Here is a 25,683-nt window from a genome sequence, read left to right as displayed (position 1 = left end):
AAACCTTTTCTCTCCGACATGGGTTGCACCCTCAGAAAATGGTCACCGTTTAGTGTTGGACCATGGGTAACTCCTGTAAAGCCTTCGATATTTTTACATTGTACCCAAATGAACCCAAATATTTTGGACCCAAATGAGTCCCACATGCTGCAAGAAGCAGTCTGCAAATCTATGCTTCTTAACCAGGTAATAGTTTGTCAATTGAAATTTTTTCCTTGTCTTACATTGTACCCAAATGAACCCAAATATTTTGGACCCAAATGAGTCCCACATGCTGCAAGAAGCAGTCTGCAAATCTATGCTTCTTAACCAGGTAATAGTTTGTCAATTGAAATTTTTTCCTTGTCGATTAACATAGCAGACAATTCGAAAGTGTTTGTGACCTCGTCATTTGCTTTCAAAAAATATTTTGGACTTGGCATACGTTCATGGGAACAGTTGGTTCAATTCGATTATGCGTAATTGAAGATCGTAATTGAAGATCGTTGAAATGATCCTTCGATGAAGCTTGTATTGAAATCGTGATAAGTTTTGGGACAATGGCGGGAGTGGGGTGATGCGGAAGTCAGAATTATCACGATCATTGTTGGTGTGAGGAGTAGGTTAAGATGTGGAAATATGGTTGTGGGGTGGTGGTGGTGGAGGAGAGTGGTGGTTGGGACTTGGGAGTAAGGATGGAAATTAACATCTAATCCGATGGATATTCCGATTGATCCGATGGATATTCCGATCTGATATGCTTAAAGCAGATATAGATGATCTAAATGGATGAATATTCGATATGATATGGATATCAATGTTTATTATATCGAATGATAATTTGTAATTCATGGATGAACTCGATTTCACCCGAAATGCTTAAATATATTATAAACATCTATTATATAAATGTAAATAATAAACAATAATATCAAAATACTCTCAATCATATATAGTATTTAACTAGAAAAATATCGCCCCGCGCGAGGCGACGGGGCCTTTCAGGTTGCATATTCGTGTTACACGTAGCGTTATTTATTTATATAAATTTAAAACGCGTTGCCACGGGTATTTCTGGAAACACTTGGTTACTACCTAGTATACATAATGCACAACGCGTTTTTAATGATGGGAAAATCTAGTAACAAAGGGACCGGAACTATCGATATGAGGTGGTTAGTTTGAGATATTTATTATATGTGTATGTATATGTATAAAAAATTGTCCGAAATTATTTAGCGTTTTTAAAAACAGTCCATTTCTCGCGTGGCTAGTTGCGTTGTGTTCGTAAAATTATTTCGAGTTGAACGGCGGTAACGGAAAAATTTAACTCGCACCGAGCGAGAAGATAGCGCCCGTCAAAAATTCGGGTGGAGTTACTTTCTTTATTTTAATAAAATTATATATTTACGCTTTTTACCCCTGAAAAAATGTAAACTTGAAGGGCCGTTGTGTAAATTGAGCCAAAGTCGGAGGACCAGTCATAGTATGAACGCAAACTCAAAACGACAATCCGAAACAACTAAAACAACGAAATTCGGTGTGACATTTAGTATATAGGATGATAAAATAATAATAATAATAATATTGTTTTAGCAAGGTTGAATCGATATTCCAACTTAACAGACTTTTATTGGTGAATGTTGGAGTTGGAGTTGGAGTTGTAGTGGGTGTGTGCTACACGTTTAATTAGGAGTGGCTGGGTATAGTGTAGTGTTGTCTTATTTACTTTATAGTATTTAAGAAACTTGTAATATTAGTTTTCATTTGAGCAGTATACAAATTTGATTAGGCCGATCCCTATCTATGGTGAGTGAGGGGATGTGAGTGGCGCCGCTTGGTGGTGCGGGTAGAGAGCGACACCATCAACAGATAAGATTGCAACGGTCCTTGGCGTAAGTTAATGAGGCTTGCGTGTTTTTTTTACCTTTAGTTTTATAAAAAAAACACTTAATTTTACCCAAACGGCTCTCTGCCATTTTGTAACTTTTTTTGAATTTTTTTTCTTATTAAACACTCATTTTCACCCCACTATAAATACAACACCGCCATTACACTCATTTTTGCCCAAACATTATTTCACTTTCAAACTCATTTTTATACAATAATCTTACTATTTCAATTTCTAAACTTCACATAAATTCTTCATGGCTAATACATGCATTATTAATCTCAAAGTTTTACCACGTTGGGGGACTCAGTCACGACCGAAAATTTTACTATGATCGTAAAAAAACGTTTGACCGTCTTGATATTTACCGGTTGGGATTTATCTAGTTTGGAAGATTTTTTAAGGGAACATGTTGACTTTGAGAGCGCTGACTTCTTATACATTGACGGAAACTCGAAATTTTACGTGTTTTCTTAAACCGAAAAAATGGCATGAGTTGGTCGGGAAAGCGAAACTCCGCTTGCAACGAATTACATTTTATTGTAGGAGTGTTTGGTCGATTCGTAATCATTAATAACGATTACGAATCGAATTTTGGATTTCTTCGCTGAGTTAAGGTGTTTTTATTCCTGGAATCGTCACTAAATTTAAGACATTTTTCAGGTATACAGGTTTAGACCCGCGGATTCGTACCCAAACACGATCCGAAATATTGAATTTTGGATTTCTTCGTCGGGTTAAAGTGTTTTTACCATAATTTGGGGAACTTATCAGCAGTGTTGCAAAAAACCCGATTACTCGCCGATTAATCATTTTTAAGAACAATCTGTTCCGATTTCTAAAAATCTGTTTAATTAAACAGTCAACGCCAATTGATGGGTCAAAATCGAATATGGTAATCAAAGTCAGTTAAAGTAACAAATGATTAATATTTTAACATGAATTTAAACTACAACTTTATGTTTTCTGAGCAAAATTAATAATTTTAGACAATTATGAAAGTTTATTTTTATATTTATGGTTTTTTTCTATATTTACACATATAATTTTTAAAATTTAATATTTAAATTTATAAAGTATAATCCGATTAATCATTTAAAATCCCGACCGATTAGTTCCTGAATAACGAATTTTGCAACCTTGCTTATCAGTGATACTTTGTTGTTAAAACTGAAAATATAGTTAAATATGTACACAAAATAATTATGACCCCGATTAAATATATTTTATCAATATAAATATATAATTTAATCAATTATCATCAATCAATTTCAATAAATCAATTTAAAATTGCGTAAGATAAAGAAAATAGCATCGTAACGATTTGAGTCTGTGAAAGAAACAGATCGAGAAAAAAAAAATGGCGACAGCAGAAGGTGAGCAATCGGTATGGCAAGGATTCAAAGGTTTTGTGAGCGAAAGATTCAGAATCTTAGATAGCTATCGCCCTTATATCCGCCGTGATACACCTCTTCCGTCGTGGTCTGACGCCGACGTCCAGGAATTTATCGCTTCCGATCCAGTTCACGGACCTGTTGTATGTTACATTCTCTCTTATATTTTATTTCTTATTGTTTGATTATACATATTAATGTTAATTGATCACATGCTTACGGTTTCCTAATTATTGATTGACTAATTGATTAGGTTAAACTATAATTTAATTGTTGCATGCGAACATCCGTACATGCCACTATGATTGCCCGTTTTATTATTCGATTCGTTTTGCAGTTGTTCCTTTGAGTTATTTTTGCTCTTATTAGGGTTTTTTTATTTGTTATAATTTCCCAGCGTTTTATTGCTCTGAAGGTTTCAATATTCTATAAATCAGGGAACAAATTTTTTTTTTTTTTTTGTGCATGTATAAGCTAATTAGGTTAATTTTCATGGCAAATTGATGTGGAATGTAATCATTTTCAGCAACTTCAACATGACTATTATTTTGAGGTTGTTATATTGGGGCCGGTGTTTGGGTTAGCTTTTTCGCATAGCTTATGGTTTAAGTTTATAAGCGCAGTAAGTCTAAAAATGGTGCTCAACCTTATTAGCTTGTTCCTTCACAAAAAAGCTTATAAAGTCCATCACAATAAGTTTACACAAACATATTATTAAGGTTATTATAAAATTATTAAGCCCTAGCAATAAGCTAACCGGAACAGCCCCTTGAGCTTATAAATCGTATAAAGCTGAATTGTGCCATTAAACTCATGTTGTGGTTATTGACGACCGCAGTGGTTTTCTGTATGCTGACCACGGTTGTACTGTTTCATGGCATGGTGTTTTGACTAAAGAACTATTAAAAAAATGCTGATGTGGCTTAGTGGTTTTATCATGTTATTTTAAAACTGGATTGTTTTCTTAACCTTTTTATAGCCATCTCAGAAAGTTGGACGGTTTCTACTTTCTAGTCAGGTTTGTTTGAAGTCTAGTGACTGAATTAGTGTAAAGTGAAAGTGCGTAGCTAAGTGCGTAGCTATCTATTACTCCGTACAATTCACCACACTAAAAAATTTATGACAAGATTAGATAATAACCTCATGGTTTATTACAATTCAGTCATCTCCGAGGCTATCTGTAAGACTTTAGTTTCATTAGTCAGTAACGACCAAGTAGTAACTACTCATTTACTGTTTTGACTTTATAGAAAAGGAACACAACAAAGTTCATTGTCTTCTCTTTCTATATGACAACGTTACTGATACTAATGCTCACGTTTTACTGGCACCACAACCTGTATCATGACTTTTAAGTTTATTGTGTTATGTTGAAGTGGGCTTCACGTAAGGGAGATGCTTTGTGTTGAATTTGTTAGGATCCGTCTCTTGGTTATCTTTGTAAGGAAGTTTAAAATGGTTTGTGAAACATAGTGTTTAATATGAGCATACACTGGTAGTATTTGTTTCTCTGTGTAATTATTTCGTGTGAAAAAAAACTCTTCTTTTGTTTACTACTAGCAGATGCAGCATACCCTTGTACTTGTGTATATTAATGATGAATCAATATCATGCACAATAACATGATTTTTTGACATGCAATTTGCATGTGCAACAAAGTATATCTTACTAATGTTGGCTCACCATACTACATTCCACAAGTGCATTTCTGTTCTATTTAGTGCAGTAGGTAATGGGCTAAACACGGTAGTTCTTAAATGCATGCCAGTCCGAGTGGATAAAAACACTTTTTCGTGCAATTTAAATTAATCGTTTATGTGTAATATATGATCATGGGAAATGTGCTAGTTCAGTTTTAATCTGTTAATATCAGTAAACGATTTTGGAGCTTGTATGCATTGAAAGTACGTGGTGGACAACTTTGGACCCTTTTGATACATTTAATGTGTTCCGTTTTAGCTAGATCTTTTGATTCTACCATTGGATACTAAATTGTTATCTGATAATTTATAGTTGAATGTATAATGTACTTTTATGTGTCTATTATTATCATATTCCAAGAAATATGAAATGGCTGTTGTATTTACAGCTGAAGACAACCCGTAATGCTGTGAAGTTTTTGGCTCTTGGAGGTGTAGTTGGAGCTGTATCGACTGCTAGTTTTGCGTGGAAATATTCGAAGAGTCCTCATGGTAAGCATACTCTGTTTTTTCTTTTGTGCTTTTAGTGCTCGATGGTCTTTTTCGAGAACCATTTTCGGACTATCAAGTTTACTAGATTTACAGAACTTCTTGGGCTAGTTGCATGCAAATTGCTTCAGTTTGATATCTGAGAACTTTCATTTATCTTATTTGTGAGTCTGAGATCAGTAAAGTGATTATTTCCTAGACTAGAGTTGGAAATTTTAACCCTTTTACTTATGAGTTTAAATGAGATAACCGGGTTTCTTTAGAGTCAAATGGGTAATATAAGTATGAGTTTTCTACAAGAATTGAATAGTTAGATGTGTCAAACAGATTCAAAGTTGCTCACACGTGTATTAAGTAATCCGTGAAATATCTTAAATGATTTTATTCAAAAAATTAAATGTATGAGTTATTATTTGAAATCGTATTCGTGTATTCTAATTAGTGGCAAATAAGCCTTTTTTTTCCTTCCTGTGACCTATTTTCTGTCATAGACAGTCCATTTTCCAATATTACTTTAGACCCATTTAATCCGATTCGTTGGACAAAGCACAATTGCGAAAATTTATAAAACATCTTACATTCGCAAAATCGATAACATTGCTAGGTACAGCCACCTTTTCTTTTATTTATTTTTTCCCTTTTGCCTAATTCTAAATTTTGTGAAAATGGCCTGTCTGTAACAGCAAATTAGGTATAGTAATTGGAGCAGTTTATCAGTCACTAATTACTATTGTTCGTCTCTAGCAATTGGCTGAGATTAGGTTACATAGCTATATAGATGTTCTCATTTATGTTTACTCATCATTCGTAGGTTACTAGCAATTGGATCTTTCTAAAAAGTGAGGTCATGTCGTTTTTTTTTGGGGGGGCCACCATGATGGTTTTGTTAAATAGATATTGCTTTTGGATTTTTAGTGATGAAAAATTATCAGTTTTGTTAAATCTGTTGGTACCAGCTGCACTCTAAAGGTTAATTACAATTACACATTTGTCCTTATTCTGCTAGTTCACCAAACAATCTGATTTGTCAGTCTTGAAACATCTAATTTTTTACAGCTATAAGTACAGTAACAGAAACGGTTTCAAATACCATTTTTTATGGTATTTTTATTATTATCACATCTTGATTAACTGATTATGATTATCAAGTTCATATAATCACTTTAATAAAAGACAAACAACCAACCACCCCCAAATCATAATTGATAATTGGTTATAAAGAGAGCGTGTACAATTTGCAGGTGCTGCATTGGCGTTAGGAGCCGGAGCAGTGTTTGGGATGAGTTTTGGGCAAGAAATTGCAAATCATTCACTTCAACTATACAAGTTGGACACCATGGCTGCCCAGGCCAAGTACATGGAATGGTGGCAGAAGAAATCTGAAGGCCGATATTAGAACACTCCCTCCTCCATCTTCATCAAAAAGTTCATGCAGGGACTCACTCGGTGGTTTTTGTACCTGAAATAAATAAATAACAGTATTTAAATTTGCGTTGTTTTTTGAAATTTGAAGAATGGGTTTTGGACCCATCTTATTTCAATAGATAGTCGTCTGCATGGTGGAAGTCCCACCTAGATGATGCATTTATAAATAAGTTGTGCGTGTGTTAAATAATGATTTAAAGAACATGATTATGTGGATGAAAAGTTAAAACCAGGAGTGTAAACATGACCATGATCTTGTCTAGAATTCAACTCAAAATCAAGAATGGTCACCTTGATCAAAAAATATACTACCATAGGTATTATTATTATTAAGGTACGTATGAATTGGTACAATACTTTGGTTGACTCGACTGTATTTTATACTAGTATACTGTATATTGTATTGTAAGTGTACATGAAGATGGGAACGCAGACAAATTTATACTATAAGCTTCAAGAGATTATTTGAAGACAATTACCATAGCTAGCTACATCACGATTCATGTTTTCGTGCTGGTGACAGGTTTTAATGTTGACAGATTAGAGCAGTGGGAGTGGAGGCATGTCACCTCCACGTCGGGCTCGTCGCCCCACTCCCCTGTTGCTTCAGTTTGGTCCGTCGCCCCTTTGTCAGTCTCCCATGCGACGCACAATTACCCCCCTTTTTTATTTTTGCTTTTTTTTTCTAAATGGATAAATTTTTAAATATAATAAAATATTATTTTAACACACTAACTAACACACTAACTGACATAGGTCACCACTCCCCACTTTTTCTGACTCAGCAAGTCACGCCTGACATGCCAAGTGACCTCAGTCACCACTCCCAGTGCTCTTATTAACATGCAACTATTGTTACGTTTGGCACAAGGGCACCATGACGGTGGGTTCCATGTGTTTTTTTTTTTTTTACTTAATACGAGTAATAATTATAATTATGATTAATTATGAATATTATTATTATTATGATTTTCATTTTTAATACCACGGGAAACATGAGTCGGCAGTAAGGAGTCCATGCTTCTCCACTATTACGTTCCTTTAAATTGATTAGGGAATATTACTTCGAAATGCATTGAACTTTCGCCAAATTCCTATTGTATGTATTCAACTTTCAAATATTCTATTGTATGCATTTAACTATTTAAAGTGTTCTATTGTATGTATTTAACCTGTTATAATATGTAACTTACAGGTCACCTCAATTTTAATATTACATCATTGGTCCATCATGTTTGTCATATATTGCATCATTTGTTTTTTCTAAAAAAAAATTACAGCGTTGGTCCATAATATCTATTTTTTCTCTTTTATCTTACATTCTCAAATTATAAACTTAACTTTCATCTTCATCTTCTCGCATGTTTGCGCTCCATTCTTCCCAAAATTATTCCCACCAGATCTGAAGACTATGTGAACGTTCAGAAGATAATGAATCAAATTGAAGATTGGTTTGATGATCTTCATCACCATTCTTTAAATCCCAGATTCAAACCCAGATTCACACCACCACTTTCAAAACCTATTCCATTCACATTCTGTACAACATTTATATTCCAAATCCGATGTCGATTACATCCACAACCATCAACTTGCTTGTTAAAAACGATTGTATAAACTCATATCCACACCTCAGATCCAGTTACCTTTGATTTATTCTGTAAAACAGCCACTGCCTGCAACCAATTCCATCTCTCACCGGCGCTTCCAACTGCAACTCCGTCATCAAACTCGTCGGAATCACTATTTCTTTCTTTAAGCTTCTTTCGATTTGAGTTTTGTTCAAACGATTTGTATATGAACGACTTATATATTGTGACTTGATTTGCATTAAACCCAGCTATTGAAGGCTTGAAATGAAGGTATTAAACAAATTGTAAAGACTTTAATTTAATTCAATTCTAAATTGACTTAGTTTTGCAATCTGATCGAAGCTTTCACTGCTTTAGATCTAAATGTTTTGTATTAAACCCACCTAATGTTTTTTGGTTTGCAATCTGTATTTTATTAACACGGATTTTCGAATTGAATATGTGTTATGGTTTATGTATGTATGTATTTGAATTTTAGGTTTTGATTTGAATGTGAGAAAGATATGGTTTGCAAGTATAAAATTTGATTTTATATTTTATTTGGGTTGATTTAGGATATTAAATTTGTTATGATGAAGAAGATGAAGAAATTAGCTTTTGTTATTCTTTGTTAATTGTTAATGTAAAGGTGAAAGTTAAAATATAACCAGAAAAATTTAATGGACGTTAAGTCGAGGGATCAACCATGAACTTTCTATACATATTAACCGGATACCTGGTGTACAAGTTACATAATGCATACAATAGGACAATTTAAATATCTGAATGCATACAATAGGAGATCTGAAAGTTGGATACATACAATAGGAATTTGGTGAAAGTTCGATGTATTTTCAAATAATATTCTCAATTGATTATTATTTAATTCATTAATAGTTGATAATAAGTTATACGGAGTTATACGGTACTAATAATAATAACTGGTATAGAATAGAAGTGTAAATATACGGAGTTATACGGTACTAATTATTCTAATCCACTATAATATTGATTAAATTAATATTTAATATACGGAGTTATACGGTATACTATTAGTATTACTAATAACTGGTATAGAAGTGTAAATATTTTTAAATTAAAAAGCTTAAAAATCGTCTCCTTGCGCGTGTTAGTATGAGGGCCATTTTGTCCACATCCCCAATTTAATCTCTCTCGATCACACATACACGCCTCTGTGGAGTACTATTTTCTTTCTCACGAAGCTAACTTTATTTTATTTACTAACAGTTTACATCCTGCTCTTTAAATTATATTATTTATTTATTTATTTATTTATTTATTTATTTATTTATTATTATTATTATTATTATTATTATTATTATTATTATTATTATTATTATTTAATACTTCTTCGTCACAGATTAATTGTCTCCATAAAAAAAATACACAATTTAAGAAATAAATTATCGCGTTGTGCTATTTTATGTAATTTTTTCTAATTTTTTAGTTTTACTCTGAGCTAATTAATTAGAAAATTCTCTCACTTTTTAATTTAATTAATTCATTAACGACAATATTGTAAATTTCATTAAATTTATTTTTTATATTTTAATATAGACAATTAATTTGAGACATCTCGTAAAAAAGTACTGGACAATTAATTTGTGACGGAGAGAGTATTAACTAACAGAAACCAAAGAACCTATAATTAGTGGTATTCGATAAGTCTTTAAATCAAAGAGGTTGGAGGTTAGAGCTATTTCGTGAACATACTCGTAAATAAATTAGTATTCGTGTGTAAGTCGTTCTAAAGAAATCTTAACATTAAAAAAACTAGAACTGTGTTGTTACATAGTAATTGACATTTGATAAATGTGCTTAAGGATTTCTATAGAATGTACTTTAGGCGTGTCAAACAATTGTAATGATATCATGCCAAAAATATAATCGCACACAATATTTTTTTTTATATTTTTCAATGAAATAAATATCGTATCTTTACAGTTAATACATGTATCAAAACTGCTATCTACAATTCGCATAAATTTTTTAATGTTTTGTGATATCAAAATCCAACCTATACAAAAATGAAAATAATAATAAAGAAAACATCCCCGAATTAAATATTTTTCTCATAATATTCTTTTACAATTAATTGTTAAATCAAGCCAAAGTAAGAAGAACTTAAGAAGAGCCGAGTAAAAATAAAAATACATATAAATTTGAAAATGAAAAATTGTAGATACATATTACTATCTCTATTTCAATTTATTAGTTCATTTTTCCTTTTAATTGTATGTATTATGTATTATTATTCAAGATATAAAAATAAAATTTGATAAGTTTACTTTTACTTTAATGTTTCCAATTAAAGTTTTATTTCTGAATTAAAAAGTGAAAGAAATGTCAAAGATAAAAATGTTAATTTATCAATTTACAAACTATGAGTATTTACGCTGAAATAATAATAATAATAATAATAATAATAATAATAATAATAATAATAATAATAATAATAATAATAATAATAATAATAATAATAATAATAATAAATATTATAATAATAAATATTATAATAATAAATAAATAAATAAATTAGAATCCATCACTCAATTTGATCAATGATGACCTAGCTTCTTTTTTTTTTATTGATCACTCAATTTGATCAATGATGACCTAGCTGAGCTGTTTGAAAAATGAAAATAATGAAAATAACTGCAGTAAAAAGTTGGAGAGAGAGGATAATATAAATACATGAAACAATTCCATTTAATAACAAATTTATTTTTGATCAAGATCCCATCCCTCTCCAATTCTCCATCAAAGATTTTCTCTTTTTTTTCACATTCCCTTCCTTCATCTGCGGCAACACTTCATCAATTTTAATAGCAAAAAAACCCCCCCTTCAATGAGAAACCGCCATAACTTGATCTGTTTCAGTATGTTAACCTGAACCACTCTCAGTTCACTCATTTTACTTAATAAAGTTCATGTCTTTTTATTTGGGTTTCTAATTTTATACGTTCTTAGTAATAATTACCCCCCTTTGCAGTTCTTGGTTGCTGAATGTGATTTGCAAAGAAGAAGAAGACCTTAAAAGGACAATAATTATGTTTACAGAAGGGTTAGATACCAATGCACTTAGATGGGTTAAAGAGGTTAGCAACTTTCAATTAATATCCCCAACTTGCTATAATTGTTTCTTTTCCTCGTCATTATATAATCAATCTACTTGCATTTTTTTTTTTTTATCTTAGCTATTAAGTTAATTCTTTTAAATCAATTTACTTTCATTTTATCTTTTAATTTTAAATTGCACTTCTTTATTCTCAATTGTCTATGTATGTGTATTTTCATAATAAAAAATCAATTTTTTTTATTAGCGTAATCACTTTCACTTTGGCATACTTGTTTTTTAGAAAATAAGTATTGAGAATTAGAGATTTGTCATAATCTTGTTTTCTTCATATCCATATTTTCAGCATTATATAGCTTATAGGTTTGTTTATAAATCTCAATGAATAATGTAAAAATTGATTGATAATTAGGGGTCAAATAATCCCAAGAAGCAAGTTCCAAACTTTGTGGTGAATGAACAGACTCGAATCAATCCTATTTCTGCACGAAATGGAGGTCGAGGATTCGGATTACCTCCAACCTCAAAATTCAGAAGTGGACATCTACCTGGAGTTGTTCCAATATCTCAAGTATTACCTTCAGCTTCTGAAAATGACATGTCAACCGATTCAGAAGGAGAGGTGTACGGTGGACGATATTCACCGGATTCCTCCCCTCAAGACGATAGACTTCCGGCTAGTAGTAATAATAACAGATACTATGATCCTGCGCGTATGCGTCCACAGTATCATGTGTACTCTAGTGATGTAAGCTCGATTGAAACAACTGGAGTGAGCGGAAGGGAGAATGTGTTTGATAGATCGAATATGAGCGGAAGCAATAAAACCCGTGTTAGAGATGGCACTTGTACAGAAGAAGATGATGAGTCAGATGATTCAAGAGGTAGCTCACAGTTTTCGACTGCACAAGTGTCGTCAAGGGTCAACGGATATACTTTAAAAAAGGTACAAGTCTTACTTTGACTCATTGACTGTCATCTTGGTTTTACATGAATGTATCATATTTACATATCATAGTTTACTTATAAAAATCATCCATTGCAGGATCATACGAACTTTGATGAAAAGATTCCTAGTGCACCTCCATTTGCGGGCTCGATTCGAGATGTGAAGCAAGAAGAGCCCACCCAATCCTTCAAAACAAATCATACGTCACTAACAACTGATTTACCAGATGTTGCAGTGAAGTCTACTATCAAGAAGATGGCTACTAGTGTAGATTCGAAGGACAATCATAAACATGAGACTTCAAAACCGTCTAATAGGTTCGTTGCCATAAATATTTAAAGAATAGTTCATCTTTTAATTATGTTAGTGTTTATCAACTTAAACTTTTTCAAATATTTTAAGTAACAGGATAATATGATTTGCGAGGTTTTATGCATTAGAATTGCACTGTGGGTTTTTTCTTCCTTGACCCGATAGTGTTAAAACATACTAAATCAACCAATCATAAATAGATCAGTCAAATTTACCACCTTTAAGAATTATTATAATGATGTTTGTAACTTTTCATCTGTATTAATTGATGATTTGCTGTACATGCCCCGAGTCAAGGTTATGTTAGCATAAAGATTAATTTTTATTACTGCATGGCTTGTATTCGTAACTTATACATTGTTTTCTAGGAGTGTTTGTGCCGAAAGTGTGCCGTCTTCTGGACCGTTTCATGCCCGTCTTCCCACATTTCATGCAAGGTAGGTTAAAAATAAATAAAATCTAAAGGTCACTTAATTTATGTTCTATAAACTTATACGATATACCTTATAGCTAAAACAGTGCTCTGTTTTTAATGTAGTTCCCTTGGGCCTTGGCATTCTGTGATTGCGTACGATGCATGTGTACGCCTTTGCCTTCATGCTTGGGCCAAGGGTTGCATGGAGGCCCCGACGTTCCTTGAGAATGAATGTGCCTTGTTACGCCAAACGTTCGAGTGAGTTTTTTTTATTTCTTATTATTTTGATGAGTGGACCTTTTAACTCTTAAGCTTAATCTATACGTATGCATTTGTTTCTAATATTTGGTATAGTTTGCAACAAGTGTTATTGCAATCCGAGGAAGAATTATATTTAAAAAGGTCTTCTGAAGCAGCTGGTGGTAACAAAGGAAGTGCATCCAAACCGAAGAAAATGGTTGGAAAGATGAAAGTACAAGGTATAGACTTGTAGTCAACACATAGCAGATTATTACCCTGCACACAGAATTATAATTAACTTCCTTTTCAATCATTAGCATTGGGTTTAGATTTCCACCTTTACTCATTGCATGATAGAAATAATTTTGAATAATCGTGGGTACTGTTGTTTATGATTGCAGTTCGTAAGGTGAGAATGGCCTTGGACCCACCTACAGGATGCAACTTTTCGTCATCGAAAGTAAAATTGGATACTGTTAAACGACACTTGTCGACTGCACAATCCAAACTCTCATCCGGGTGGCAAGCAGTTAGAAGAATTCCTTTTACGCCTCGTGTTCCCGTCAACGGTTCGTTTTCTAACCAGAGCCTGGCCTATATGCAAGCAAGCACACAATACATCAAACAAGTTTCGGGCCTTCTTAAAACCGGTGTCTCGAGCTTACGGAGCACTTCGTCTGCTAATGAGGTTACACAAGGTTAGACTTTGGTGGCATTTGAATTTGGATTATTTTGACATTTGTAATCGTCATGCCATGAGTTATTTACTAAAGTTAATAACAAATAAGGTAATTTAGACGCGATAATGAGACACGTCTTGTGTAATAGGGGTTTCATCTAATTTTCATTCAAACAAGAGTTACATGACTATGTCAAATAATTTAATAAGTAAGTTCAAACACCCCACTATACTTGTTATTCAATCTAATATCAACCTCTCATGTTGCATTTCAACAGAAGCGTATTCGTGTTTGCTAAGACTCAAAAGCTCGGCTGAAGGGGATTCTATCCGAATGCAACCTGGTTCAAGCGAAACTCATATTTTGTATGTTTCTAATAAATCTGTTATTCGTTGATTTGTTGTGTGGAAATTGGCGTTTCTGACCAATGATGTTATTACAGTTTGCCGGATAGCCTTGGGGATGACTTGATTGTAGAAGTGCATGACGCAAATGGGAACCATTATGGCCGGGTTCTGGTCCAAGTGGCTAATATTTCTGAAGATCCGGTAACAGTCAATTTTTCGTACTATTATTAGTGGGTCAAGATTACAAAAAGTTTAATATTTAAGATCACATGTTGAGTGGATTGGTAAGACGTTAAATGGGTAATGATTGGTTGACCCCCAACCATTGTTTTTCCGTACATAATAATTGGAATGTCAACAGAAAATTGTTTAGGAGGTTGTATGTGTTAAAATAGAAGATCCGTGCATCCTTCAACCCATTAGTCCTTAACAACTTATGTAGCCAATGACCAATATTCAAATACAAAGGAAAGTTGTGTATTACACTTTGCACAAGTTCTTATATTATATAAGACACTTATCTCTTGTAGAACGAGAAACTACGATGGTGGTCTATATACCAAGAACCGCAGCATGAGCTTGTTGGCAAAATTCAACTATATGTAAGCTATACAACAAGTTTAGACGATAACCTCAAGGTTAGTAGTGTTGAAATTCTTGAATCTAAGTATGTACCATAAAATCTTGATAAATTGACTCAAAAGATGTTTAACAGTGTGGTTCAGTTGCTGAGACGGTGGCTTATGACATTGTTTTGGAGGTTGCCATGAAAGTCCAAAACTTCCAACAAAGAAAGTTGCTGTTGAATGGTCCATGGAAATGGTTGCTCGTTGAATTTGCATCGTATTACGGAGTCTCTGATGCTTACACTAAGCTAAGGTTGGATGCTTCCATCGCTTATATTTTCAAAAAGGTGCAAAGTAGGAGGGTCAAAATAAGTTTGGGCTAAAAAGGGTAGTGTTAGTTTGACCAAAATCTTGGGTGACTCGTTAGACTCCATATCTACTCATGCATAATTAAATGGGTTGAAATTGTCACCTATCATTTTCTTTCCAAAGTTGAATGTTTTTTCCATTTCAAATTTAGGAAACCTGAATTTCTATTTAGTTCAGAATCTGGTAGGGTAGGACCTAGTTGGTTCTAAAGACAAAGTGAGCCAGTATCAACCCGTTTCAAGTTGGTTTTGGTTATTACCATTTTATTTTTCTGTTCTAGTCCGGGTCAACTCTAATCTTTAATCTTGTATAAAAATGTTTGCAGGTACCTATCGTATGTAATGGATGTTGCGACCCCGACAGCTGACTGTCTGTCACTGGTTTATGAGTTGTTATTACCGATTATGATGAAGGGAAACACCAAGACCACCCTTAGCCATCAAGAGGTTTGACCCCAATTAGTTAACCTTTTGTATTATAAAGCAATAATTTGTGTACTTATTATTGTGTGATACGGAGTATTATTGTTTTAATGAATTTTAACAGAATAGAATATTGGGAGACATTGAGGAGCAAGTCGAAGAGGTTGTTGGTCTTGTTTTTGAGAACTACAAGTCATTGGATGAGCAATCAGCATCGGGCATCATGGATGTTTTTAGGCCTGCAACTGGTTTGGTGCCACCTGTTTTGGAGCATGCGGTTAAACTTTATAAGCTCACTCACGATATCTTATCTCCTGAAGCCCAGAATAAGCTATATAGCTACTTTCAGGTTTACAATTTCACATACATTAACTATCTTCTATGTTTATAACAATTATTATTCAAAAGACATTGTTACCTATTAATCCTTTTATCGTAACTAGAAACCAATTGTTGTGATGATTAGGCTGCCGTCAAAAAAAGATCGAGAAGACACTTGACTGAAACTGACGAGTATGTTAGTGGGAATGGTGAAGGCATTTTGATGGATCATGTTGCCGTTTCTACGGCCTATCAGAAAATGAGATCACTTTGCGTAAACATAAGAAACGAGATTTTTACAGACATTGAGATTCACAATTCCAATATACTCCCTAGGTATGTATGTATTTATACGGATTAGAAAATGGGGGTGTTTACACATATTTGTTCAGTCTCCTTAAAATGAGGATGCTTAGTTCAAATATTGATGATTAGCAGGCACAATATCTGTTAACACAAAGTTAATTTTGAAGGATTTAGCAATAAAAGTAATTTGCGTCCCCCGGGTTTTGCAGTTTTATCGATCTTCCGAATCTTTCAGCAGCAATATATAGTGTGGAACTTTCGAGCAGATTACGAGCGTTTCTTGTTGCCTGCCCACCAACGGCTCCTTGTCCTCATGTTACTGATCTTGTGATTGCAACTGCAGACTTCCAAAAGGATCTTGCCACCTGGAATATCAAGTACTTAATAATAATATTCAACCAAATTTTGTTCTTGCTAATTAGTTGTTTGACTAATTTATACACATTACTAATGCGAGCCTTTGTTTCAGTCATGTAAAAAATGGGGTTGACGCAAAAGAAATGTTTCATTTGTATATCATGATCTGGATTCAAGATAAGCGCCTCTCTCTTCTTGAGACGTGTAAGGTGGACAAGGTACGTACCAACTTAAATCCTGCTTCGTATATAATCTTATATTGTTTTTGTTACATGCTATATATGAGATATCTCTTTATATTTTTTTATTATTTTTTCTTGTCTTAAATTAATTGACTCTCCTATATTTACTATCTCACTTACACACCATTTTGTGTCAAGTGTCTATTTACGAGTTTAATACAACATTGAATAATATTTATAACATGTTTTCTTGATATATTTATTGATCCACTCAAAAGCGCAAATTTTTATGTGAAGTTTATCAAAAACACAATCATAGTCCCTTTTAGGTGGTTGGTGGTAAAACAAATATCCGTTGTGATGTATAAGATTGTTAATAGTAATTTGCGTATTTATGTGCTAGAGATTGAATTGTTCTTCATTGTAGCTTTGAGTCATTGCGTTTTCATTTTGCTATGTTGGTAAAGAGGGAAAATGATCATGTATTACTTCCTTCTTGTTGTTTGAGATCTATTATGTATTCCAATAATGTGTTTTAGTTAAAATAATTGAAAATATATATCTTTATATGTATACTTTAGATATATGGCTATTATAAGGTTTAAATTGCAAATTGATGAATTTGTAGGTAAAATGGTGTGGAGTGAGGACACAACATTCGACTACTCCATTTGTGGATGAGATGTATGATCAAATCAAACAGACTTTGAATGATTATGAGGTCATTATATGCCGATGGCCTGAATATACATTCGCTTTGGAAAATGTATGTCTTTATTTATTTTAATACGATGTTGCCCGTATCTCTTTTTTACAATAGAATTGCTAAAGGGGATGTTCTGATTTGTATTTTGTAACTTGGTTTGTATGTTGCTTGAATTGTATGTATAGGCGGTTGCTGACGTTGAAAAGGCGGTAATTGAAGCCCTAGACAAACAATATGCGGATGTAGTAGCACCATTGAAACAGAATTTGGCACCCAAGAAGTTTGGGCTCAAGTACGTTCAAAAGCTAGCCAAACGAACCACTAATCCATATGTGGTGCCTCCCGAGGTATGTCCTGTTTTGTAATAGTAGATCTGTTTGGATCGCAAAATGGGGTCAACACGGGTAGGGTTGACCTGCCAACACCTTTTGTTTATAATGAATCATCCATTTGCTCAAGAAATTATAGAATTTATCATCCAAGTTTTTATATTAAAGCTATTTAAGTAGATCCTTAAAATCAGATTCTTAAAATCATTAAAGTCTTCAACTTTTTTTCTGTTTGACCTTTAGCAATGAGCCCTTTTTCGTATAGATGGAATTAGTTTGTCCTTGTATCAAGTTATTTCATAATTTTAATAATCTAATTATTATTTTGGGTCCATTTAGCTTGGCATTTTGTTGAACTCCATGAAGAGAATGCTTGATATTTTACGGCCAAAGATTGAGGTCCAACTCAAATCACGGGGTTCATGTTGCATCCCTGACGGCGGGAATAATGTTGCAGCTGGAGAACGTTTAAGCGAAGTCACTGTGATGCTTAGATCCAAATTCAGAATTTATATTCAAGCGCTCGTTGACAAGCTTTTCGAGAATGTGAGACCCCAATTATTATACTCATCATTACTTGCTTCGTTTCTTCTTTTTTTTCCTAGTATAACAGTAAAACACCAAGTCAAATCTGACCAGTTTATAGCGCATCTGATTGTCTTTTTTAATTTTTTTTTTTGCAGACAAGATTACATAATGGTACGAAACTGAAAAAGATCCTTCAAGATTCAAAGGAAAGTGTTGCGGAATCAGAGATCCGATGCAGAATGCAACCGTTAATAGAACAGCTGATAAATACAATAAATCATCTCCACACCATATTTGAGACCCGTGTTTTTATTGCAATATGCAGAGGATACTGGGACAGAATGGGGCAAGTGAGTTTATCTTAAACATTCTGCTAAATAAATATAAACAGAACAAGAATGTAAAGAGTAATAATAAATGCAACCTCCTTTTTATCGGTGTACTTGGAAGCTTAGATGTTTGTTTGTTTGTTTTCTTGCTTCAGGATGTTTTGAAGTTTCTTGAGAACAGGAAAGAGAACCGTTCGTGGTACAAAGCTTCAAGAGTTGCTGTTTCTGTAAGTTCCTGGCTGTGTTATCTACACATTATTACTTACTACTAATCTAACTAATTGAGTCATCAAACTAACTAATTAAGACCCACAAATTTGCAGATGTTGGATGATACATTTGCGTCACAGATGCAACAATTGGTTGGAAACACACTCCAAGAAAAGGATGTCGAACCACCAAGATCCATGGTTGAAGTGCGATCAATGCTGTGCAAGGATGCTGCTGGTAGTAGTTACAACAACACTAGTAGGAGTAGTAGTTTCTACTATTAGAATATCAGAATTAGAAGTATTGTAGATGCACATACAACAACAACAAAACACCTAACATAACATACAGGAATATGGCTGCGTCGCTCATGGATGGTGTTAGACTCGACTCCTGTTGGTTGATCTCCAAGCTCAAGTTTTGTCGGTTTTTCCCTAGCATGGTTTTTACTTATATCTTTTGATCGACTAATCATGTTAGATATCTGTTTCTTGATGTTTTAGTTAATAGTGAATATTATATATCATAGTTACTAGTTACTATAGCAATGCAATTATCCAACTTGTCAGTATTAGACAACATTACTGTTTGGAGGCTACAATGACATAGAAAGAATAAACACTACCGGATGGATACACGTACGGAAAATGTTTTCGAATAGAAAATGTCTTCAACATAAGATACATAGGGAACTCGATGAGACTCGGACCTAAAGAGCGGCAAGCATACAAACTATGTTTACCGAGTCTCGAGTCTTTGACTATACTGAAACAAAAATCGATACAAGTTGGGATAAGAAATAATCAGAAAGAACCCAACACTCTCAACAAACTAACAAGAAAATAGACATTATGAAACACGAAATCGAGAATTCCGAGCAAATATCTTTAATAAATAAGCCAAATTCTTTTATCTCTGCAATAAACTAATTTTTTTCTTCCTCGTTTGTTGATTCTTATTTTTAAACGGCGCACCAAGAATCTAACAAGGATTAATAAGAGTAGCATAACCGGTTCGCTCTCCTCAACCATACTCGTCATCATTTCATCGAAAGCCAGAAACTCTCCTTGAACATTTTTCGTTTCCCATTTGCCAACGAACCGCCTTTTTTAACTGCATCCATTGAAACGCCCTTCTTGACTTCTTTAACTCCCATAAACAAGTTTTGAATTGTGTTTCCATAATCCAAGTCTTCAATTTCAATGTGATCTTTAAACTTATAAGAACATGAAGTGGACGCCTCATTTACCTTCTTTCTCGATCTCAAATCAACGTCTCCAAGTAGACCACTTGAAACACTTGTATTCAAGGTATACCACGATTTACAAAAACCTTCGCAAGAGGGTCTCTCACAATCGCAATATTGTCTTTCATTACGACCAACCAACACAAGTAATAACGTATCTTCGTTCGTATGAAGAAGCTTAGTTACGAAAAACGTGTTAGTAATAGTTAATATTGTGTTGATTTCTAAAACCAGTGTTTGTTTGTTATTATTTGGACTTTCATATCATCAATAAAATAGCAAATACAACAACAATAAAAATCAATACCACATGAGTGGTGTATGGAGGAGGTGAGATGCTGACAATCCTTCCTCTATCCGAGAATAAATACAAGTCATTTCTCCACCCAGAGTGAAAACACTCTCAAAAGTAGAGAAAGTCATCCCTCTCTCTATTCGACGGATAAAGGGATTGCTTCTGAGTGGACCTCAGACCAATAAGTAGGAAATTTTTAAAAAAAAATAGTAAAATAAAATTTAGACGCCATGAAAATGGTAGAAATCAAATTTCTATATGTTTTAAATCCTGCCTGGAATTCAATTTAGGCTCTAAAAAGACGCCAATAAATCGATGCTTGGCGTTGACAAAAATAGAGCCCAACAACAAGCAAATGTGTTACTATAATCATAGAAATTAGAGTCCACGATTCAAAAAAAGAAAAATGTTAAGTAACCAAAACATTTAATAAGATTAGAGTGAAATAGCCAATAAGTATTTGTTCATCTTCTTACTTTATATATGAAACGAAAATCAAACATTTGTACTCCGTATAAGATTCATAAAAAAAAAAAAAAAAAAATTGTATTAAGTAAAAGAGAAGCTAATTTGGATAGTCCATCGTTCATATCAAATTTTTTTACGTACCTTCTATGAACAAATAATCAATGCAGCTTCCTCATATTTAGGTATGTTCTCATAAAACATGCGAACAACCTCCAAAATCATTAATAATTTATTGAATTATCAATCAATCATATATGAGTGAGTTTTTTTTATCAAAGGCGAAAATTTTATAAAAGATAAAAGAGAACTTCATCAAAACAATGAAGAAACTTCTAAAAAAGATACAATGATGGAGTCGTGCTCGATCATGAAATGAAAGAAATACAAAATATGAAATCGACCACCTACATACATAAAAAGAAGGGATTTTGTTCCCATACATACAATTGAAAGCCGTTACAATAGTTGAGATTCGACGCCCAAAAGAAGACCTTTAGCTTGATGTTTCGAACTATGATAGAATGACAAGTGCGCTTGCCATTAAAGATGAGATCATTTCGAGCTATCTAAATGGCCCAAATAGTAGCGGGACCGATCATCTTCCAATACTTTGTGGCTTTAGTACCCATACCGTGATACCAATCGAAGGAAAACTCTTCAACCGTTCTTGGGATAATCCATCTAAAATTCCCCAACGAAATAACTCGACCCAAATATTAAAAGACCACTTACAATGAAGCAACAAATGTTCGATCGTTTCGTCTTCAAGCATGCACCAAACACATAACTTTGATTGGTTACTAGGAAGAATATGTCTTTGTGAAAGGACAACCTTAACGGGAATACTTTATTTAATCGATAACCAATGAAAGAGCATAACTTTAGAAGGAACATTATTTTCCCACACGACTTTGGGCCAAACTGAAGATGAGGGGTTACCCGATTGTACCATAATTCTAATGGCGTCGGCTACCGAATAAGACTCACATGATTCGTTTCTCCATGTTATGTGGTCCGGTTTGTTGTCTATTAATCTAACCTAGGCTATCAAAGAGGAGAGCTCCTATGATTTTAATGATTCAAAGAAAGTGAGAGGTTGTCTTAAGTGGAAGTTCCTGTGATTTTATATGAGTGAGTTGATTTTATTATATTTTTCACTTTATGGTAATATTTTATTTTATATTATTACTAGTTTATAACCCGCGTATTCGCGGGACTTTGACATCATATATTTTCAGTAGGAATGTCTATAAATCAAAGTGTAGATGTACTTGAGAGAGAACATCATTCTCAACTTGTTTTATCGGGGAATTATATGAGAAAGTGTTACTGTATACTATTTGTTAGACATTTAATTTAAGTATATGTACAAAATTGTAAAATTATGGTTATATGAAATAAGTAAACGCAAGTTTATCATTAATCCTTTTTGGCTCTAGTTGTCCCAAAAAGTGAATCAAAACACAAATGCATCTACATTAAATGATCAAAGCGTATGCACACAAGATTCAATCCATTAGCGACACTTCCAATAACTGTATTAACTTCTTGCGCATCATATTAAACTGAAACTAAAAAGTTGAGCACCACTTCCACCTGCATCTTCAACAAACATCAATATTGTCAGTCAAGACCTATACAACATTGACAACCCATAAACCCTTCTATTAGTTTTGCAATACCAAAATAAACAAACATTTGTATGTTAACGTGTGAACCAACATTATAAGATCAAACAATTTCATTACGTCAATATCGCAACTTCAATTCCCATAGGACATTGATTTTTCATTACCCACCATGCATTACCCCCTAGGAATGATTCATTTCCTGACCATGACTCTTTCATTTTTTTGGGCAAAAAAACAAAAACTTTATAACACATCTTAGTCTCGAAAAGAGACAAGAAAACAAAGGAGCATACAACAACCACGACCGAGTGGGTCAAAGGTCACCCAAAGTGTATTCTTCATACGCACAACTCTACATAAGCGAACAATATGCGGGTCTGTTCAAGTACCCGACCCATGTTGACATGTACCAACCACCACATTACCCATTACCTCTAACCACCCCAACCCACCTAGTTTGCCACCTCTAACTGTTATAGAACATTAACGAAAGAGGCGTAACCCTTTTAATCTATACATGCCTTGGATCCATAATTTGTCACCAATATATATAATGGAATATAACGACAAGATCACTTATAATTGAAGATAACCAAGATGATCACATGAATTCGTGGCAAATCTTACCCAACCAAATCCAAGCAGCCTATTTGCAAGTTCCATCTCTTTCGGCAGCCTTTCAGTGTTACCAATTAACATTTTAAGCATGTGATATACAAGCGAATTGTTCATCATCCATGTATTCATCAAATGGGTGGCACAAACATTAAATTATATAGATCTTTGATCTTTGTGGTCTACACTAAGCATTGCGATGGTCAAAATAGAGTGTATAAAGTAATAACATATTTAAAAAAATCAAACTCAACATGTGGATTGGTAATTAATAAACGATACCAGGTTCGAATAAGTCTCAAATAATCGTTGACGTTATTGAATCATCGGATAACTTGTCTAAAGTTGGATATTTGAATCAACAAACTGAACATCTCTTGTTATCTGTGAAGGAATGTATGAAGATTTGATCAAAACACATGTAAAATAATATCAGTCTAAACTTCATCGAGTTTAGACTTAACACAAAATATTATATTTGTAAAATATCACATCAGAGAATAAAATCTTTTGAGTTGTTTGCATCTGGTTTTGAATTAGTGAAGAGGTTATATGTTAGAAAATACAATTAAAAGGATTTTGACATGCTTGACACATTTTCTTTTAGCCTTAAGTTCATCTGTTCACCCATTTTAGATCAGTCGTAAACGGGAATTACGTGTATAAGTAAATGTGCCAAAATTGCCAAGCGGTAAAGCACAAAACAAATAGTTATTGATATACCTTGAGGAGAAGGATGTCACAAGTCTTCTTGGAGATTTTCATCTTAACTCTCTGTAACACAATTTGAATATGTAATTTAGGTGAGTTTATACAATCCAGAAGGTTAGTGAACATTAAATCTAAGCTTTTGAGTATTTAAAGATTAGAAGCAAAAATTATAACTGTAGGGTTAGTGACCTAAAGATCGTATCCAACAATATGTACTTTGTCACGAGATTCTCAGGTATTTTTTCGATAGTATGTCTCAATAATATTGCTCAAATGGATATTGCCTGGACACAATAGGCTACTTGATTTATTACTCAACCCGAATCTTAATTTACTATAACATAATTTATACTTACTCTTGAAATTAAATACCACCACAAGTCGGACCAGATTAGCAATGGCTGTCATGAGCTACTTAAGGCCCTTTTTGTTTTCTAAGACAAATAAACCCACATATAATGTTAGAAGCCGCGATAAAGTTGTGCTAGAAAACTGAACTGGTGAACAAAGTGATATATGAAACTGCAAAACTATGATTACCTGAATATTAGGAGCAAAACCACCTTCATCACCAACATTGTTGCATCCTGCCCATATTTAATTAGAGTTAATAACAGACTGCAAACACAAAAAATTAAAGTTTACATTCAATATTCATACATTGAAATACAGAGTATACATCAAGTTGGTGACTTTTGTAATTCGATAAGGATTCCAAAAAACCTTACCCAAATCAAGTTGGTAACTTTAATCATTCTAACCACATGTTAATGACATCTTTCTTACGGAAAAAACACAACATTTGCGTATCTGGATATCTAACTGATCATAGTACTGATTATAGAGAATATATGAAGATATGCATAACTTGATTAATTCAGAGTACCTGTCCCATAATCATACAACTATAAATGAAAGGCTTATGCAAGATTTCTAAAAGTATAACAGACTTAATTATATTCATCACTGTTAAACGTCATATAACATGTATCTCGAGTATATCATCAAAAACATGGCGTGCAATTTTGTAATATTCATTAACTGCTGTTTATTGTAACCGATGATTCTCGCATAAGTCATAACATGTGTAATGTTTTGAGATTAAACTATATAACCTCATCATCGTATGTAAGATGGTTTAGTTGTACCCTGTACGAATAATCTAATAACAGTGTTCTTCATATTTAGTGTACTATAATAATAAACAAAATCATATGAATTACGAACCTAACACGCAAGTCTGTGATTGGCCGTCAGCAAAGCTTGATAATGGAAACCCGAAATCGCGATTCTCACAAAACTTATTTGGCTTTCTTAATCCGTAGTGAAAGGAACATACAAATCAAACAGAAATAAATTTTTAGAATATACAACAATTATTTCATATCTGATTTAAGAACGTGTGTGTGACGGTTTAGGGTTGTACCTGCATAATCTAACACGAATGCAAAGACGAAAATACAGTCCCTAATTTCATTTAAAACAAAAGCATACATATAATTAGCCAAATTACCACATATGTTCAGATTTAAAAAAAAAAAAATCAGTTTAAAACTCGGGGATATTCTAGTACCCACACACAGCTAAAATAATCAGCATATCG

General features: G+C 33.4%; 2 protein-coding genes across 3 annotated transcripts; both read left to right on the top strand.

Annotated features, from left to right (window-relative positions):
- The first annotated feature begins 3,138 nt into the window (after nucleotides 1-3,138).
- LOC139848172 (succinate dehydrogenase subunit 6, mitochondrial) lies at nucleotides 3,139-6,978 on the top strand. The gene is made up of 3 exons (XM_071837903.1): nucleotides 3,139-3,407; nucleotides 5,354-5,456; nucleotides 6,695-6,978. The coding sequence occupies exons 1-3, from the start codon at nucleotides 3,231-3,233 to the stop codon at nucleotides 6,847-6,849; spliced, it is 435 nt and encodes a 144-aa protein (XP_071694004.1). The 5' UTR covers nucleotides 3,139-3,230; the 3' UTR covers nucleotides 6,850-6,978.
- Nucleotides 6,979-11,209: 4,231 nt separating this feature from the next.
- On the top strand, nucleotides 11,210-19,646 carry LOC139847167 (uncharacterized). 2 transcript variants are annotated; one of them, XM_071836785.1, is made up of 23 exons: nucleotides 11,210-11,349; nucleotides 11,463-11,568; nucleotides 11,959-12,492; nucleotides 12,592-12,812; nucleotides 13,176-13,244; nucleotides 13,346-13,480; nucleotides 13,577-13,701; nucleotides 13,864-14,160; nucleotides 14,420-14,507; nucleotides 14,585-14,690; nucleotides 15,020-15,127; nucleotides 15,205-15,368; nucleotides 15,750-15,870; nucleotides 15,971-16,195; nucleotides 16,313-16,503; nucleotides 16,683-16,850; nucleotides 16,943-17,048; nucleotides 17,641-17,778; nucleotides 17,904-18,065; nucleotides 18,387-18,593; nucleotides 18,731-18,925; nucleotides 19,060-19,131; nucleotides 19,228-19,646. In XM_071836785.1, the coding sequence occupies exons 2-23, from the start codon at nucleotides 11,521-11,523 to the stop codon at nucleotides 19,396-19,398; spliced, it is 3,651 nt and encodes a 1,216-aa protein (XP_071692886.1). In that variant the 5' UTR covers nucleotides 11,210-11,349; nucleotides 11,463-11,520; the 3' UTR covers nucleotides 19,399-19,646. The 2 variants fall into 2 exon arrangements, with proteins under 2 accessions (XP_071692886.1, XP_071692887.1); XM_071836786.1 differs by lacking the exon at nucleotides 11,210-11,349 and having other exon boundaries at nucleotides 11,376-11,568.
- Nucleotides 19,647-25,683: the final 6,037 nt, after the last annotated feature.

The sequence above is a fragment of the Rutidosis leptorrhynchoides genome, chromosome 5 (genome assembly GCF_046630445.1).
Source record: "Rutidosis leptorrhynchoides isolate AG116_Rl617_1_P2 chromosome 5, CSIRO_AGI_Rlap_v1, whole genome shotgun sequence".
Lineage (NCBI taxonomy): Eukaryota > Viridiplantae > Streptophyta > Magnoliopsida > Asterales > Asteraceae > Rutidosis > Rutidosis leptorrhynchoides.
The sequence above is the reverse complement of the archived record's forward strand: the minus strand, read 5'-3'. Positions and strand labels throughout refer to the sequence as shown.

Coding starts and splice junctions, on each gene's coding strand:
- LOC139847167 (XM_071836785.1), top strand. CDS start 11,521: ATGTTTACAGAAGGGTTAGATACCAATGCACTTAGATGGGTTAAAGAG. Junction 11,569..11,958: donor CACTTAGATGGGTTAAAGAG/GTTAGCAACTTT, acceptor ATTGATAATTAG/GGGTCAAATAATCCCAAGAA. Junction 17,049..17,640: donor AGACGTGTAAGGTGGACAAG/GTACGTACCAAC, acceptor ATGAATTTGTAG/GTAAAATGGTGTGGAGTGAG.
- LOC139848172 (XM_071837903.1), top strand. CDS start 3,231: ATGGCGACAGCAGAAGGTGAGCAATCGGTATGGCAAGGATTCAAAGGT. Junction 3,408..5,353: donor ATCCAGTTCACGGACCTGTT/GTATGTTACATT, acceptor TTGTATTTACAG/CTGAAGACAACCCGTAATGC. Junction 5,457..6,694: donor ATATTCGAAGAGTCCTCATG/GTAAGCATACTC, acceptor TACAATTTGCAG/GTGCTGCATTGGCGTTAGGA.